Below are 14,767 nucleotides of genomic sequence, written 5' to 3'. Positions count from 1 at the left end.
GGGTTTGGAGCCGAATCGACGCTTAATATGAGTTGAGGAACTACTCAAGTACTAAATTTAAGCGTTGGTCACACATTGGCTCTAGTCTGGAGCAAAGAGAAAAATATTATAGGAAGAAACAAACGCAAATAGGGTGTATTCTGGACCATGGGCGAGAAGAAGTGTCAGTCAGTCAAGTACGTGTACGACTTGCGTACTCGTACAATACGGGGACTGTACCGCGTATCCTGTCTCCTCTTTTATTGCTGTACAGCCACTGCCGATGCAAATAAACAAAAGTCAATGGAAGAAGTTCCCACAGACTCAAGAAGAAGTTCCGTTCCGTAACAACAGTTGGAACGGGGCGGGGCATTGGCGAGGGCGATCGGCATCTGGCCGGAGGTACTCAAGTAGATTTGGTGGCCATTGGGAGATTTGCCAGTTGGCTCGCCCACGCCACGCGGGCCAAAACGTCACATCCGTTCACAGGTTCAGAACGGCTACTGCCGCCCCATCGCGCTGCTCAGTGTGATTTGTTGATTTGTTGGTTGTCAAAAGGCCAGACCGTCGGGTTTTTGAAACACTGGCTCACTGGCGGGCTGGCCAATTCAATTCTTCTGCTTCCCGTCCCCTGCGCCTCCTTCATCCGTCCTGTCACTATTCTCGTTGTGCACCGAGGAATTCTAAGAATTCTCTGTGCCACAGACTTACTGTGTACATATTCGCTGGAACCCAAGGGCTCGATTCCATATTTCCACCATCTTCAGCCCTCTGGAAAGGCAATCATCGGGAGTGGCGGCAAAAACAACCCGAACCCGCAGCCATGGCTTGAAGTTTGCTGGGTTGGCTTGTCATCCCTCCATTCCTGCATGCAGGGGCAAGCCTCGTAATATTTTCCCCGAAAATAGGTTCCCTCCTACAGGTAGACAATGAAACCGAGCTGCATCGGTCCAATAATAACACGCCCTTGGCAATAACTTCGATACGGTGTACTCCGAGAGTTGAGTCCGGGACCCTTAAAAATAGTAGCATCTAGCGTTCATGGGGAATTGGCTCGGAGGACGACCAATGCGTTGACTGTGTGTACCAGGTAGGTTGGTCAAGTACTGATCTCTGCTGCATTTCAAGGGTTCCGTCTGTCTGGTACTATTCGCATCAGGGAAGAACTGAAAGAAAGTCTACTCTGTACCACACCTTACTCTGTATGAGAGAGTCTGAGGCGAGATAATGATAGATCAAATCAACTATCCTCTCACCCACATCAAACATCCGTTTCATCATCCCGTAAGCCTGCATGAAGTGGCTTGCGCCGTTCTCGTTGGTAAGCCCATGCCGCATGCCCATGCCATGCCCATGTCAGGCTTCGGGCGTCAGTCACTTACAGCACATCAGCCCCTGATTTTCCCTTTCCCCCCCCCCCTTCTTTTTCTTGGGCTCTCCTTGCCAAGTCTCCCTGGATAGTTTAATTAACTTACCACACACCACACGCCACACACACCCTGCAAATATGACAGTCACGTTGTGCTGTTCTGTTTCATGTTTCGAGGTCTCGGTTCGATAGTTAGGGTGTACTGTGTATTTATCAGCTCTTTGACCTTTCTTTCAGGGACTGCAATGTTGTGGAATGGCATGCATTCCGCGAAGAACAGACCTTTCGTAATACAACTAGATCATGGTACAGTAGTAGCCTTCCGCAGAATGGGGAATCGTGCGTGTGTACGGAGTATCAGTGTTCGCAAGGCTGATCAAGATACTCCATTCCGAGATAAACCTGGAAAGCGAGCATTGCTAAGTCACTTTACTGTTGGAAGGTGTTGACGCGACATGTCGCAGGTTGAGGGGGCGAAGCAGGCCAGCGGTCAACTTGGCTGGGGGCAATGGACAAAGCACTGGGTTGCACTGACTCTCGCCTACGGGCTGTGCGCAGTCAATGCAGGGGCCGGGGTATCTTGCTGCATTTTCGGGGTATTATCCGTTGCGCGATAAGATTCGTTAGTTATGGCTTCAATTAAAGGCTTGTAGCTCACACTAAGTGTATATATATAGTCGTGTGGTTGTAGTGAGTCTCGTGCAGCAACTCCAAAACCTATCGATTGAAGGCTGGTGGGATATTCGTCTATCTTACAAGCTAGTCTTACAGGTAAAGAAGATCAGAGGATATGCTGGGGTTCATCTTGAGCTTGGAGAGGGGAGGAAGGAGTAGATACAGGCTGTCTAGTAAGTCTTGTGCCGGCGTCTACAATCGCACCATATTTCTCTCTCCCCCGAGCAACTAACGGACTATATACACCTCGGCTCGAGTCGATTCCCCCAACCAAGACAAACTGCTTCTCAACAAATCTACCAAACGTCCACCACAACCCTTTGCCTATTGTTACATAGAGCCGAGTCCGTCCGGCAAAAGAAGGGCTGTTGCATGGTTATCACCAGTTCACCCACCACGCAACCATTCAATATCCATACGCTAGGCATCGTGCCGGAACCGCTGTGTGTATGGGACCCAGGCAAACCCCAGAGATGGCCGGGCAGTTGGTGTAGAACACGGATGCAGCTCCAGTAAACGGAATGACTGTTGCCTCAGTCACCGAGCACGCTTCCGCAGCACCTGGGCAGGTAACGCATAACATGCGCAGTCCAGCAGCGAGTCGATGGTTCAGACCTCTCCTCAGATGAACGGCCCAATTAATTCATAAAAAAGCTATACCAATTCCAGGCACTCACGGAACGAACATATCTGCGCCGGAACCATTCACCAGCGCCTGGAGGAAGTTTCCCTTGGCACAAACCCGCCAGGCAACGTTGCCAGCACCATTCGCATCGCCCGACGAACTGCTACCCCCGACCCACGAACTCAACGCTGCGACGACGGCTGATGCATCCGGTGCGGGGACTCGAATCCAAATTGTCTTGGCATTTGTGCCGGTGGAAGGTTCGATCTTCAATATATCAATCGAAATGGCCGTGCCGGAAAGCCCGAGGAATTGGTTGAGTGCGGCGGAGAGGTAGGTGCGCGCGGTGAGAGGGTCGAGTGGTTGAGTGAGGGTTGATTGGGAGACGGGAGGCTGATGCGTTCTGTGATACAATCAATAAATGAAGTTCATAAGACAAGAGAGAGAGCAGAAAGAAAAACATACAATTGGAGTTTGAGGTAGGTCCAGAGGGGATTGCGCGTGGTGAATGTCAAGGTTGGTGTGGAGGAGGTTTGCTCGGTCGGGGCTTTGCGCTTCGCGCTCTCTGGTTCTGCTGGGTGAGATTGTGACGTGGTGGACATTTCGACTGATGTTGAGAGTGATCCTGGTATTAAGCTGATTATAAAGATAACTCTGGTTTCCTTTTCGTGGAAAGTAGGTTCGGTAAAAGGCTGTTGAACTGCGGTACAATCGGAGGATGAAAAAAAGTCGGGGAGTTTCCCGTCTTCCGTGATGTCACGGGCGCGACCGCCGTTCCCGCTATGTGTCTGGCAGCAGCTATCGGTCGAAGATAATCCCAACCACCAGATCTGAAGAGCGATCAGATCAATGCCTTTCTCAACCTCTCATGCGCCTGTTGAATGAAAAAGGCTTCGGACTGGGATCCGATCTCCAGATTAGCGATGCTGAGGATCTTGTCGCGCGACTTGAGCCCCCGGATTACCTCCACGTCTGACTTGGGCACTTGGAACGCCTGAAATTGTTAGTTGGTATCAGCTAGATCAAGGACGGTACTGTACTCTGCTACGAGGGACCACAAAAACACGGAAATGAAGGGGCAGTTACTTGTGCGACAATGCGAGATACAGCTGCATTTGCCTCGCCGTTCCGGGGCACTGCGGCGACGCATACAGAAACCCGGTCTGCACTTATGTCGACAATGCCTTCCCGGTTGTTGGAAGCGTTCGGCTTCACATTGCAGGTTATCTGAAGGCTGTACCGCCTGGGTAGTTGAGATGCGACACGGGACTTCGGGGTTACGGCCGGAATCAGACGGAGGATAGGGGGTGTAGTCATATTTGAAATGGAATGATTGATTGACTTCTTGGAGAATCGAACCAGACAGAAACTTAAGATAGCAATTTTTAAGCGCAGTACTCTGTATAGTACGCTTGAATGAACACTGGAAGTGCTAATCTTGTTTTGACTGATTAATGCAGTGGGAGGGAAGAAAGCACTAAGTATCGGGAATTTGTCTTGGCTCATCCTGTTATTGGTTGCTGTATACTTCTAGTCCGACTACAGTACCCGAGTCAATATCAGGTTCTTCAAGACCACACACTATTCTTACTACAACTCCTTGGCCGCTAAGCAGTCCTCCTCTAACAAGTCCACTGTCAAATCATCATGAAAGCAAATCCAGAGTTATAGAAGGTAACAGTCGATGACGTAACTGGTGTTACTCTGGTGTGTTGCTGACACCATACGCTAGAAAGAAATAAGATCTAGTTATTGTTAAGCTACGTGCAATTACAAAAGAAGCTTATCATGTTAACAGTAGTGAGGATAATCATCAAAGATGGGGGATACACAGCTTTGAGGTGCTCGGCCTCTTCCGAATTGATATTGTGACAGCTAATTGGAAGCACATTTGAAATCTCCTAGAGCAGCTCAACCGCCTACTATAGATTAGCTAGGTTCTTAAACTTTGATAAGACCTACTCCAAAGTTCTAAAGCAGAAGAGGGTGGGATAACTTTCGAATACAGTGGCAATTCCCAGCCACTCGATTTCATAAGGTGGGTCCCTTGGGACAAAGAAAGACCTCTAGTACACAGTACAAACTGCAAAGCTCATTGTCTGAAGCTTTCCCCGGCTTTCTTTGTGTCTGGATCCACATGCGGGTCCATAGAGGAAGAATAGAATCACCTGGTAGATATAGCTATTGTCAAGACTTCTCACAAGCTTATTTGCCCGCTTCGAATAAGACCTAGGAGTTCTCACAGGGCTTCACTTGGTCACAATGTGTGCGTGGCTGGGCTTTCGAAAGAGGTTGACACCTCACGGCTACCGCCCGTTGCTCTGGTTTCGCAGCAAAAGAAAGTTGTATACTTGCCTTTCTGTATAATAGCTCTCATAGCAATGCACCCTTTCCCGAGCCAGAATCTTAGTGAACGTGCAATTCATACATTGTCCAGCAGTACATTGACTGTTAATGATTTTGCGAGCAATGATATCGCATTGTCAAGAGACTCCGAGTGAAGCGAGCGCATTTCGCGAGTAGGCTAGAGAGCTCTATTCACATTTCATTGAGACTTCTGAAACATCTACCCCAATTGAAGCCCCAAGTCCCAGCCCCCCATAAACGAGTCACCGACAGAGGAGGTGTTCCGACACAGAATATCTACCCTCATCCTTGCCTGCTCTCCTTTCTCAACAATTCTCGACCAAGACTGTCTTCGTATCTCACATCAACTCCGTTCTCGTGAAAGCCCTCAACTTCGTTCGGCTTCGAATTAGCTCCTCTTTCTCATAAATTCTCATCTTCTTGTTCTTGTCTTTACTCGAGCATCCTCTCTATCGAAAATTCCTCACAGGTTTGAGCAGCTTGTGCTGAGACCCTAGTAGCTCTCTCGTCAGAATGAATGTGCCACTGGGATTGAGCCAGACCTTCAACGTCGGGGGAAACAACCAAACCACCCAAGGTATGCCCGTGGCCCTGCGGACCAACCAGACGTTCAACGTCCAGGGAATCAACCAACCCAACGAAGGTATGACCATGGCTCTGCAGGCAAGGCTGGCCGCTGACGACAATAGGAACACCAGCATCAAAGGTTGCTTGCGGAGATGCAAGCTCTGTGTCAGAGCACACCCTTGCTGAGCAAGAGGATTGGTCATGGGACAATCTCCCCGAAATCTTGTATCAACTCCATCCCGTCGGGTCCAAGAGCAAGGCCAAGATAGGGAAGAAAACATATCCGATCAACGGAAAGTACTTGAAAGATATTCCTGTGCTGCCTGACCAAATTCCCACGGATGTTGAGGAGTTTCGGGTGGAGGCTTGGGTCCGATTGGACCGCCGCATTCGACTTGAGGACATCCTCGACAGAATGCCCAAGGGCCACACTGTTAGGCCCAATGCCCTCCAGCAAAGAGGCGTCCGATTTCGTCAAGCGTTCTCCCTGTGTGCCTGGGACTCCGGAAACAAGAAGAGCATTGCTCTGGGTAAGGAAATCGAGGAGAAATTGGAGGCCGCAGGCATCCGCCTCGCCCTCAACACCACTCGTGGCCTTACTCCAGGCTTGATCAACCCAGTCCTAGGAGAAGCTGGCGGCAGAATTCCCCTTCCAGCATTGTACCAGGGCAAGAAGCTGGCAAAGAAAATCTCCAAACACTCGCAAAAGAACAAATCGGACGTCCATAGGACTGAAATACCAGTCTCGACATCTGCCAACAAGCAAGCTCCTGGGCTTGTTGTGAAGGAGCGTGCATGGATCGGTGAGTTTAGCCAGGCCCTGTGTCGATTTCGTACCTTGACTGCAGATGTGTCTCGGGTCACATTGGTAGCGTTGAGCTAACGACCCTTGTCTTTCTCTTAGAGCCTTTGTGCCATCCGTATGATACCGAGTTAGATATCAAAGATGAGTTCCAGTGGACTCAGACGGATGACTTCTTTGCTTCTTTTGGGATGCCTCTCTTTGAGGAAGAGAAGATCGCGCTTCGTGCCAGATGGGCACCACTTTCAGAGGACACTGAATTGACTGCAGATGCGCAGGTGTCAAGCATCGTCGACATCGAGGACTGGACTTTGGGGTTCGACTCATTTGACTACGAGTCAAAGTTTGACTTCGAGTCAAAGACTCAGCCTACAGAGAGCCTCTTTGACAAGATCATGCAGGAATATCATGACCGTGAGCCGTGGCGCTTGAGTACATTGTACCGGGAAATGGGCGACGGAGAGTTTGACATTTGATGTCAGCCTTGATGGTCGGAAAGGGCGCAAGCAGCCTCTTCAGTCTCTGGGAATCTGAGAACTGTTAGTATGAATGTGAAACAAAGTGACCCTCCGCTTCATATCGCTGACTTGACTCTCATAGCAGATCGGCAGGTCGATTTATCTCGCCATCCACCTTTCCATTCTGATTCTGCCTTTTGTTTTCTGTCTTCGGTGTTCGGTATGTTCGCTCTTTTCTGTTTGCGCTCAATTGGCTGTTGGCCATTTGGTCATGATCCGTGCTCTGACGCTTTTGCCTCTTCAGCCCTTCAGCCTTCTGCTTTCGATAAAAATCAAAAAGATGATGAAGTAAACGGAGGGAAAGTCGGAACCGGTTCGAAGGAAGGAAATTGATCGAAACTGGATTGAGGAGATGAAGTTTTCATGAGTATTCGGAGGAGAGGAGGAAAGAGAAGAAGTGTGTAATCACCTAAGAGTTGTCTCATGATAGCTTCTTCATAATGAAAAATGGTCTTTATGGGTGAGGTGACCTGGACATCTTCGTAGTTTGCCAATAGTGTGATTCACTCTGAGCTTTCAATATCCTCTCTGCTCTTGACTTCTTGATCCTCCGCGTGAATCTTGCCTCGAGGTTGCGAGTAACGAAGATGGTAGTTTGCAAAGATTCAATGAGGTTGAGTTCTTGATCATGGTGCCTTGCGTGAACATTAGGGGAAGCGTGTCACGAAAGCCGAAATGAGCCGGTATACTAATAGTGAGTATATTCCAGGCCTCAACAGATATTGAGGAGTGCATTGGGGTTATTGCGAAGATAGATATTCATGTAGAACGGAACTATGGCTAGTGGATGCGTAGCTGTCGACCGGTCGAGGAGGGAGTTGCAAGCGGTAGACCAAGCTAGGCGCCGCGGTCATCGAGGTTTCGACAACAGAACCGTCTGTCTTTGGCGCATGCCGTAGAGATATACAAGCATGCTGGCCATTATCACAGGAGGCTGATCCAAGTTTGGTACTCTGCCCGCCACACCCATATAGTTCATGGCTCGAAGCATGCCATATACTTGCGGAGAACTATTTACACCCCATTAAGACTCAAAGCTCAGTGAGCGTATCTGAAGCCATTCATTACAGCCTAGATAGATTCATCCTTGCCCAGCGACCTTTCTGCATGCATGAGTTGAGATCTAGCGAGACGTGGTCAGAGCTGGCATCATGATAGAGGAGAATCAGGAAGTATAAAATGCGGTCTGCACTGTAACTTACAGTACAGTAGTACATCGACCACGTGCACTATTTCTTATCAAGCCACTGTTCCGCCTTATACACCGCTTGTTACTAGTGGCAGAATTCAAAAGGTTCCTGGATGGCGAATTCACGCGTTCCTGTCCATCTTGTTTCTTTTTTTACAGTTTTCCCACTTGCCTTTCACGTATACCTTACCTTTTGCTCTACTAACGTCCCAGGTAACTTTCAATCCCTGGTGTACTCCGTGCAACCGTCTCATTCTCCCATTCACAGGGCTGAAGAACAAATAATTAGCCCTTCACCGATACGACTTCTCTAGCGGATTCTGTTGTTCCAGAACTCCTGCATTTTCCTTCTTGTCCGCCTCCACTTTTCATCTTCGTACACAACCTTATCGCCTGACGGATATATCGACAAACCCGCTTCTACTTGTCACTAAATAGACTCTTGCCCACTTCTCACCTTCTATCACCTCTTACAGCTCTCTGATGTTTACCAAAATCATGATACTCTTTCGCTTCGTTGGTTCTGGACATCTTGCATGAGTTAGTAAGTAGCTTCTTCTCGAGTCCGGTGAGGATCACGTGGCATCGAATCTAATCCGGTACCTGCAGATCACCCACGGAAATGGAGCCTGGCGGGGATCCCCTCGACTGGACAGTTGACGAGGTGGTACAGTTTCTGTGCCATAATCCTGACGCGCCATGGTCTCTCTCTTCCTCGGTCGTCGCGCGACCAGATCCTGTCACCTTCGAGGCCGCTCTACGGGACAATGTGATCACGGGGGAGGTGCTTCTCCATGATGTTGACATTCATTCCTTGAAAGATGACTTGGGCTTAAAAGCTCTTGGTCCCCGCAGTAGTATGCATAGTGCTGTTAGATACCTGCAGCGGAAATCTTCCAAATACCTTCAATCTACGACGCTATCTACGACTCCCTTCAGGAATCACGTTCCGGATTATACTCGGTCTCCCACTCGGTCTGCGTTCGCAAGCCCCGCAACTCTATCCCACACACAAGTGCCTCGCATAGAGACTCTTCAACGAGATGTTCTTCAGACCCCCCGCGTCCCTCCCTCTTTCACGCCTAATACTTCAGTCCCAGTGGTGAAGTCAGTAGAGCCTCAGGATCAGTCGCAACATTTCACTGCTGAGGACAGACACACACCAGATGACGACGGCGAAGAAGCTGGCGAAGAAGACGGCGTAAGCCTTGTTGTCCAATCAAATGTTGGTGCATCATCACAGGAGTCTCACAAGCGTTCACGACCCGGCGAGCAATTGGTAATTGACAGAGAGGGAAGGAAACGACGCAAGCTTGATCTAAGCAAACTCGAAGACAAAGCTGATAGTGCAATTGACAAAACTGTCGACAAATCTGCCGACCAATCTTCGAGCAGGCAATGGTACATGGGGCCCGACGCGACCACGCCCTCCAAATTGTTCTACCCTTCAAGTCCCGCGACAGAAGACGACAAGTTCTTGATCTTTGGCTCACAATGTCCCCCAGCTAGGCGCACCTTCGTCAATAAATGTCTATCTCACTTTTATCGCCAAGATCCCGTGCGACTGGGCCCTACCAAGCAGGCTGTGATCCCCTACAATCCAATCAAAGGAGGGAAAGCAGGTCAAAGATTTTTTACTCTTTATACCTCCAAAGGTGGCCATGTTGCAGTGAGTAAGCAAGATTTTCGGGACTGGCCACAGCTTGAGGATTCCAGGAGCTTGAATGGTCCTGAACCGCCAAAGACCTCTGACCCATATTCATGGCTTCTGGAAAAGTACCCCGCTCAAGAAGATGATCAGGATGCCTTTCCGTTGTACGGAGACTCAGGGTCTGAGGGTGACTACGACGAGGAGACTTGGCGGGAGATTGACGAGGAGTCTCGAGCCCCCGTGAATGGAAAACGAGCCAAGCTTACTTCTGATGCGGTCGAGTCTATCATTGAGAAATGCATAGTGAAATATGAGACTGAGTGGCAGCAAATCTATAAGCCTAAAGAGGCAGCCAAGGCATGGGCGAAATGGATGGCAGCTACAAGGAGCAACAGCCGTAACCAGCAGATCAAAGAACTTACACGCTCACTCAAAAAGCTAGAAGGTCGCTTGCATAAACTGAAAGACGCAATCAAGCAAGTTGACTACTCTTCGGAACCCGAGCTACAAACCCAATGTCAAGCTCTACAACAGACGATCTTCAGAATGCAGAAGCACAAATATCATATTCATGTGATAGGACTCGAGACCTGCCCACCGAAAGTGGCTCCTCCCTCGAAATTATCGAAGTCCATAAATCGGCATAGTAAAAGAAGCGACGATGCTGAATCGCTCGACTCGGACTCCGATGATTTCATCGATGACTCTGAAGTACCACCACCACCACCCGTCCAACGCATTTCTTATCCAAATGGCGCGACGCAACCTTCTTCATCCTCAGATGATGAAGGAGACATAATCAGTGTTTCCGGAACTATACGAAGGGTGAGATCTCGAGGATATCCATTCGCCGTTTCAAGTTCACCAGACTCAACGCCTGTCGTAATCAATGATGAGACACCGAAAGTCATTGACCTTACAGATGACACACCACACCCTGATGACTATGACATCGCGACACCACCTCTGAATCCAGTTCAGGTTGAGGTGCCGCGGGTTGACCCTACTCTATACGAGAGCATGTCTCCTGTTTCTGACCTTGGTTCTAGCTTCGCTCTAAAAAGAGAGGGATCGCAAAGAAGAAGATCCATTTCTCTGCCTGACATGGATGACTACGAAGCACTCAAAAAGCTGGACTCCAATCTGCTGGAGGAGCGTCGAGATCCGCGTCGTCTTCTCATCAAGCTGATTGCCAACCTTGCTCCCAAGGACCGGTTTCAGATGGCCGAGCGCATACCCAGCAGATATGAGGAAGCCGATCTTCGAGAGCTCACTGTGCGAGCGTTGGAGTTGATGCTTCAGAGCCAAGACCGATTGCCTGACTTGGAATATATAGAGAGTATGCTCGTCATGCGCGCTTCGTCCTTCTACATTTCCTGGGTAACTTGTTCCCGGCTCACGGCCAAGGGGATCCCTAGAAACAAGGTTCGTAGAGCATTGCGGGAAGTTGAAGGCTATGGGGAGTTCTATCAGGAGTTGTCCTACCATCTGAAAGCATACTGTGATTGGGAACGAAGCAATGGGTTTGGCCATAGCGATGTCACCGACACACCTCATAAGCTCAGAAAACGAGAAGTCAAAGAGAGCGAAGCTGCTAGAAAGGCACGAGAGAATGCGCAACGCCGTGTTGCAATGCAAGAAAACTCCGCAAAGCTGTACATGGAGAGCATGGGAGCAGCCAATACCGACCATACGAATCAAGTTGTGAGCTTTGGGGCTCCACCAATTCATCTGCATCAGGCCATCGCGCGGCGAGTGAAACCTCATCAGCTGAAAGGAATTCAATTCATGTGGCGAGAACTGATAGTCGATGAGACTCATCAGGGTTGTTTGCTAGCCCACACAATGGGCTTGGGCAAGACAATGCAGGTCATATCACTTTTGGTGACTATCTCTGCCGCTTCTAACTCCCTCAATCCTGACATCAAGAAACAAGTACCGGAGAGATTTCGTCGTTCTCAGACATTGGTACTCTGTCCGTCGTCGTTGACCGACAACTGGCAGGACGAATTTTACTTGTGGACCCCCCCTACTGTCAAAATTGGACCTTTTTATAAAATCACAAGCAGTGAATTACTGCATGCGAGGCTTGAAACGGTCCAAGAGTGGTATGAAGGAGGTGGAATACTCATCTTGAGTTATGACATGTTCCGCAGTTGGATCATGAACAGGGAAACCTCGAAGAGGTCAAAACCCTTGCCAGATGCAGACCATGAAAAAGTCAAGAGGTGGCTTCTTGATGGTCCTAATATTGTAATTGCCGATGAAGCGCACAAGATGAAAAACTCGTCTTCGGCAGTTGCCGTAGCAGCAATGCAAATCAAGACCAAAAGTCGCGTCGCCTTGACCGGCTCCCCACTCGCCAACAATCTCACAGATTACTATGCTATGGTGAATTGGATCGCGGAGGGCTACTTGGGTGAACCACGCGAGTTTCAGGCACACTATGTTGAACCCATTGAGGAGGGTTTGTATGTTGACAGCACGTACACTGAGCGCCGCAGGTCTCTTGTGAGGCTTAATGTACTCAAAGAAATCCTCGAGCCCAAAATCAACCGCGCGGATATCTCTGTTCTTGCTGGAAGCTTGCCTCCAAAGGTTGAATTTGTCATCACTGTGCCTCTGACGGACGTACAACAAGCCGCCTACAATTCGTATGTGCGGTCGATCTTGGAAGGCAGATGCGACGTCAATCGAATGGAGATTCTGTCCTGGCTCGCGGTTCTCGGGCTCTGCTGCAATCATCCGGTGTGCTTCAGGGATAAGCTCCAGAGCCGATTCAACGACTCCCAGAAGATCGATAAGCGGCTGGAAGGATTTGAGAAAGCCCCGGGTGACGAGCCTATTTCGCAATTGGGTCTTGATTTGACAAAATTACAGAATGAACAGGAACAGATTTACTCTGCCGTGCCCAACATCGAAGCTATCGAACTGTCTCATCGAGCCCGAATCTTGCACAAGATCATCACCGAATCTGTCCGTGTTGGTGACAAAGTGTTGGTCTTCTCACATAGCATCCCGACACTTAATTATGTCGAAGTCATCCTCGAAAGGTCAGGCTGGAAATACTGTCGTCTAGACGGGCAGACACCGGTCTCTCAGCGGCAGGGCGCAGTCAAGCGGTTCAATGGAAATTCTCCCGAGCTCATCTATCTGATCTCGACCCGCGCGGGAGGGCTTGGTCTCAATATCCCTGGCGCAAATCGGGTGATAATCTTTGATTTCACCTTCAACCCGGTCTGGGAAGAGCAAGCCGTTGGGCGTGCGTACCGTCTTGGTCAGAAAAAGCCGGTCTTTGTGTACCGATTCCTCTCGGGTGGCACATTTGAGGAGGTCATGTACAATAAAGCGGTCTACAAAACCCAACTTGCATTCCGCGTTGTTGACAAGAAAAACCCAGTCCGCTGGGCGTCAAAGAAGCTTGGCGAGTACTTATTCCCGGTCAAGAATGTGCCACAAACAGACGTCTCCGAGTACATAGGGAAGGATCCTGAGGTGTTGGATAAAATCCTCGAGAAAGACGCACGTTCAAAGGAAAGCATCATTCGGAAGATCGGCTTGACTGAAACCTTCCAGAAAGAGGACAACGACAAGTTGACTGAGGAAGAAAAGCGAGAGGCTCTGGAGGTCATCACCGACGAACGCCTCAAACGCGAAGATCCGGCCGCCTGGCAAGAACGAATGAGAGAAAAACAAAGGCTCGCGACGGTCATTGTCCCCTATGGCTCGTATTCTCAGCCCCTTGCCCAGCCCTCTTCGATGCCTATGGCTCGGGCTCCCCGTCCATATCAATACACGTATTCGCAGCACCCGCCACCGATGCCTCAGCTTTTGCCATCCCAGTCCATGGTTCCACCCAGTGCCCACAATTTCGGTCCTCCTGCTCTCGGTCCTGACCTGAGCCATTTTCAATTACCAGGCCCGATGTACAACCATCTGCAACCGCCACCGGCCCAGCACAGTCCGCTAGCATCTCAGCCTTACTCACCGCCAGTAACGTCGCACTCGGCTACTATGCAAGACGGCCTCATCGTAGGTAACGGGGACGCTGGATACGCCCCACCGTTCGCGAATCAGATTACCGCTGTGCCAGTGCAAGCGACCGGAACACAGAATGACGGTGGATACTCCCACCCACTTATCGATCCTTCTATCACTCACCCCGTGCAGACGGACACGATAGAGAGTGAGGAAGAATACTTTCCACCGTCCCCGGTGCTTCTGACCCCAACACCAGCGTCAGAACTGCAGCAGACCAGCACTGAGAGCACACTTCTACTCGACGACAAACTTACTGTCGGACAGCAGCAGGTTGTCTCTCCATTTTTCCAGAACACTTCTACTCCCCAGCAGGAAACCTCACCCAGTGTGCCCGAGAAAAAGACTGGCTGCAAGACCCAGTGAAGCACCACGCGGAGGATCCGTGACGAAGAATGATTTCCGCATCCCTTACACCTGTTCTCTGATTCATATTTCAGTCTATCAAGATTGTTTCTTTGCGTGCAGTTGCATATACTTCTACGATATCCCTCACGACAGGTACCTTCCTTCTGTTTCCTAGGGCAGCATGGAGGACTTTGTCTATTTTCTACTGTCACTTTTAGTACCCTTCACAGCACAAACTTTTCTTCCGGGCTCTTGTACATCACTTGCCACCGCTACCCTTTGTCAATAATTCCAGGAGCGAATGGCGTCGAGTGAGGCCGACTCGAGTCGAGTTGCTCTTTTGTACTACTGCTCGGCGTCGCGGTCAAATTTTCCCTCTCAACGCTCTTTTTTCCTCTTGCTTCTAGTCAACGAATAATGATACTCTTCACGGTTAGTTGGGTCAGTTGAAACTGTTACGTATGATATGGTGGAACATAGTGATTGTGGGGTTTTCCTTTTGTCTTTTTACAGACTGACTTCACATCTGCATTTGCATCAAACACAGCTCGCACCCAGGTTGCTGTTTCCTTTCTCTTTTTGTGATGGTCGTACAGGATGGTAGCGATAACTGAAAACATAACCTTGAAATGGATTGAT

The 14,767-nt window shown here is 49.5% G+C and overlaps 4 protein-coding genes across 4 annotated transcripts; 2 read left to right on the top strand and 2 right to left on the bottom strand.

The window, feature by feature from the left end:
* Nucleotides 1-2,199: 2,199 nt before the first annotated feature.
* Nucleotides 2,200-3,450, bottom strand: BO66DRAFT_241403 (uncharacterized protein). The gene is made up of 2 exons (XM_025642864.1): nt 3,114-3,450; nt 2,200-3,051 (listed from the first exon to the last, which is right to left on the bottom strand). Exons 1-2 carry the CDS (start codon nt 3,248-3,250, stop codon nt 2,697-2,699), a joined length of 492 nt encoding a protein of 163 aa, XP_025498266.1. The 5' UTR covers nt 3,251-3,450; the 3' UTR covers nt 2,200-2,696.
* A 39-nt stretch (nt 3,451-3,489) lies between these two features.
* BO66DRAFT_336308 (DUF167 domain-containing protein) lies at nt 3,490-3,965 on the bottom strand (the record flags this gene model as incomplete). Its single annotated transcript, XM_025644276.1, has 2 exons — nt 3,490-3,642; nt 3,735-3,965. 2 exons carry the CDS (start codon nt 3,963-3,965, stop codon nt 3,490-3,492), a joined length of 384 nt encoding a protein of 127 aa, XP_025498265.1.
* A 1,801-nt stretch (nt 3,966-5,766) lies between these two features.
* Nucleotides 5,767-6,465, top strand: BO66DRAFT_336333 (uncharacterized protein; the record flags this gene model as incomplete). The annotated part of the gene is made up of 1 exon (XM_025644278.1): nt 5,767-6,465. A coding segment is annotated over one exon (699 nt), but the record flags the coding sequence as incomplete, so codon positions are not given.
* Nucleotides 6,466-8,713: 2,248 nt separating this feature from the next.
* Nucleotides 8,714-14,146, top strand: BO66DRAFT_336332 (putative SNF2 family helicase/ATPase; the record flags this gene model as incomplete). The annotated part of the gene is made up of 3 exons (XM_025644277.1): nt 8,714-8,957; nt 9,276-13,450; nt 13,493-14,146. 3 exons carry the CDS (start codon nt 8,714-8,716, stop codon nt 14,144-14,146), a joined length of 5,073 nt encoding a protein of 1,690 aa, XP_025498263.1.
* Between the last annotated feature and the right edge of the window lie 621 nt (nt 14,147-14,767).

The sequence above is a fragment of the Aspergillus aculeatinus genome (genome assembly GCF_003184765.1).
Source record: "Aspergillus aculeatinus CBS 121060 unplaced genomic scaffold BO66scaffold_80, whole genome shotgun sequence".
In the NCBI taxonomy this organism is placed as follows: Eukaryota; Fungi; Ascomycota; class Eurotiomycetes; order Eurotiales; family Aspergillaceae; genus Aspergillus; species Aspergillus aculeatinus.
Note: the sequence above shows the minus strand (reverse complement) of the source record. Positions and strands in the feature narration are given on the sequence as shown.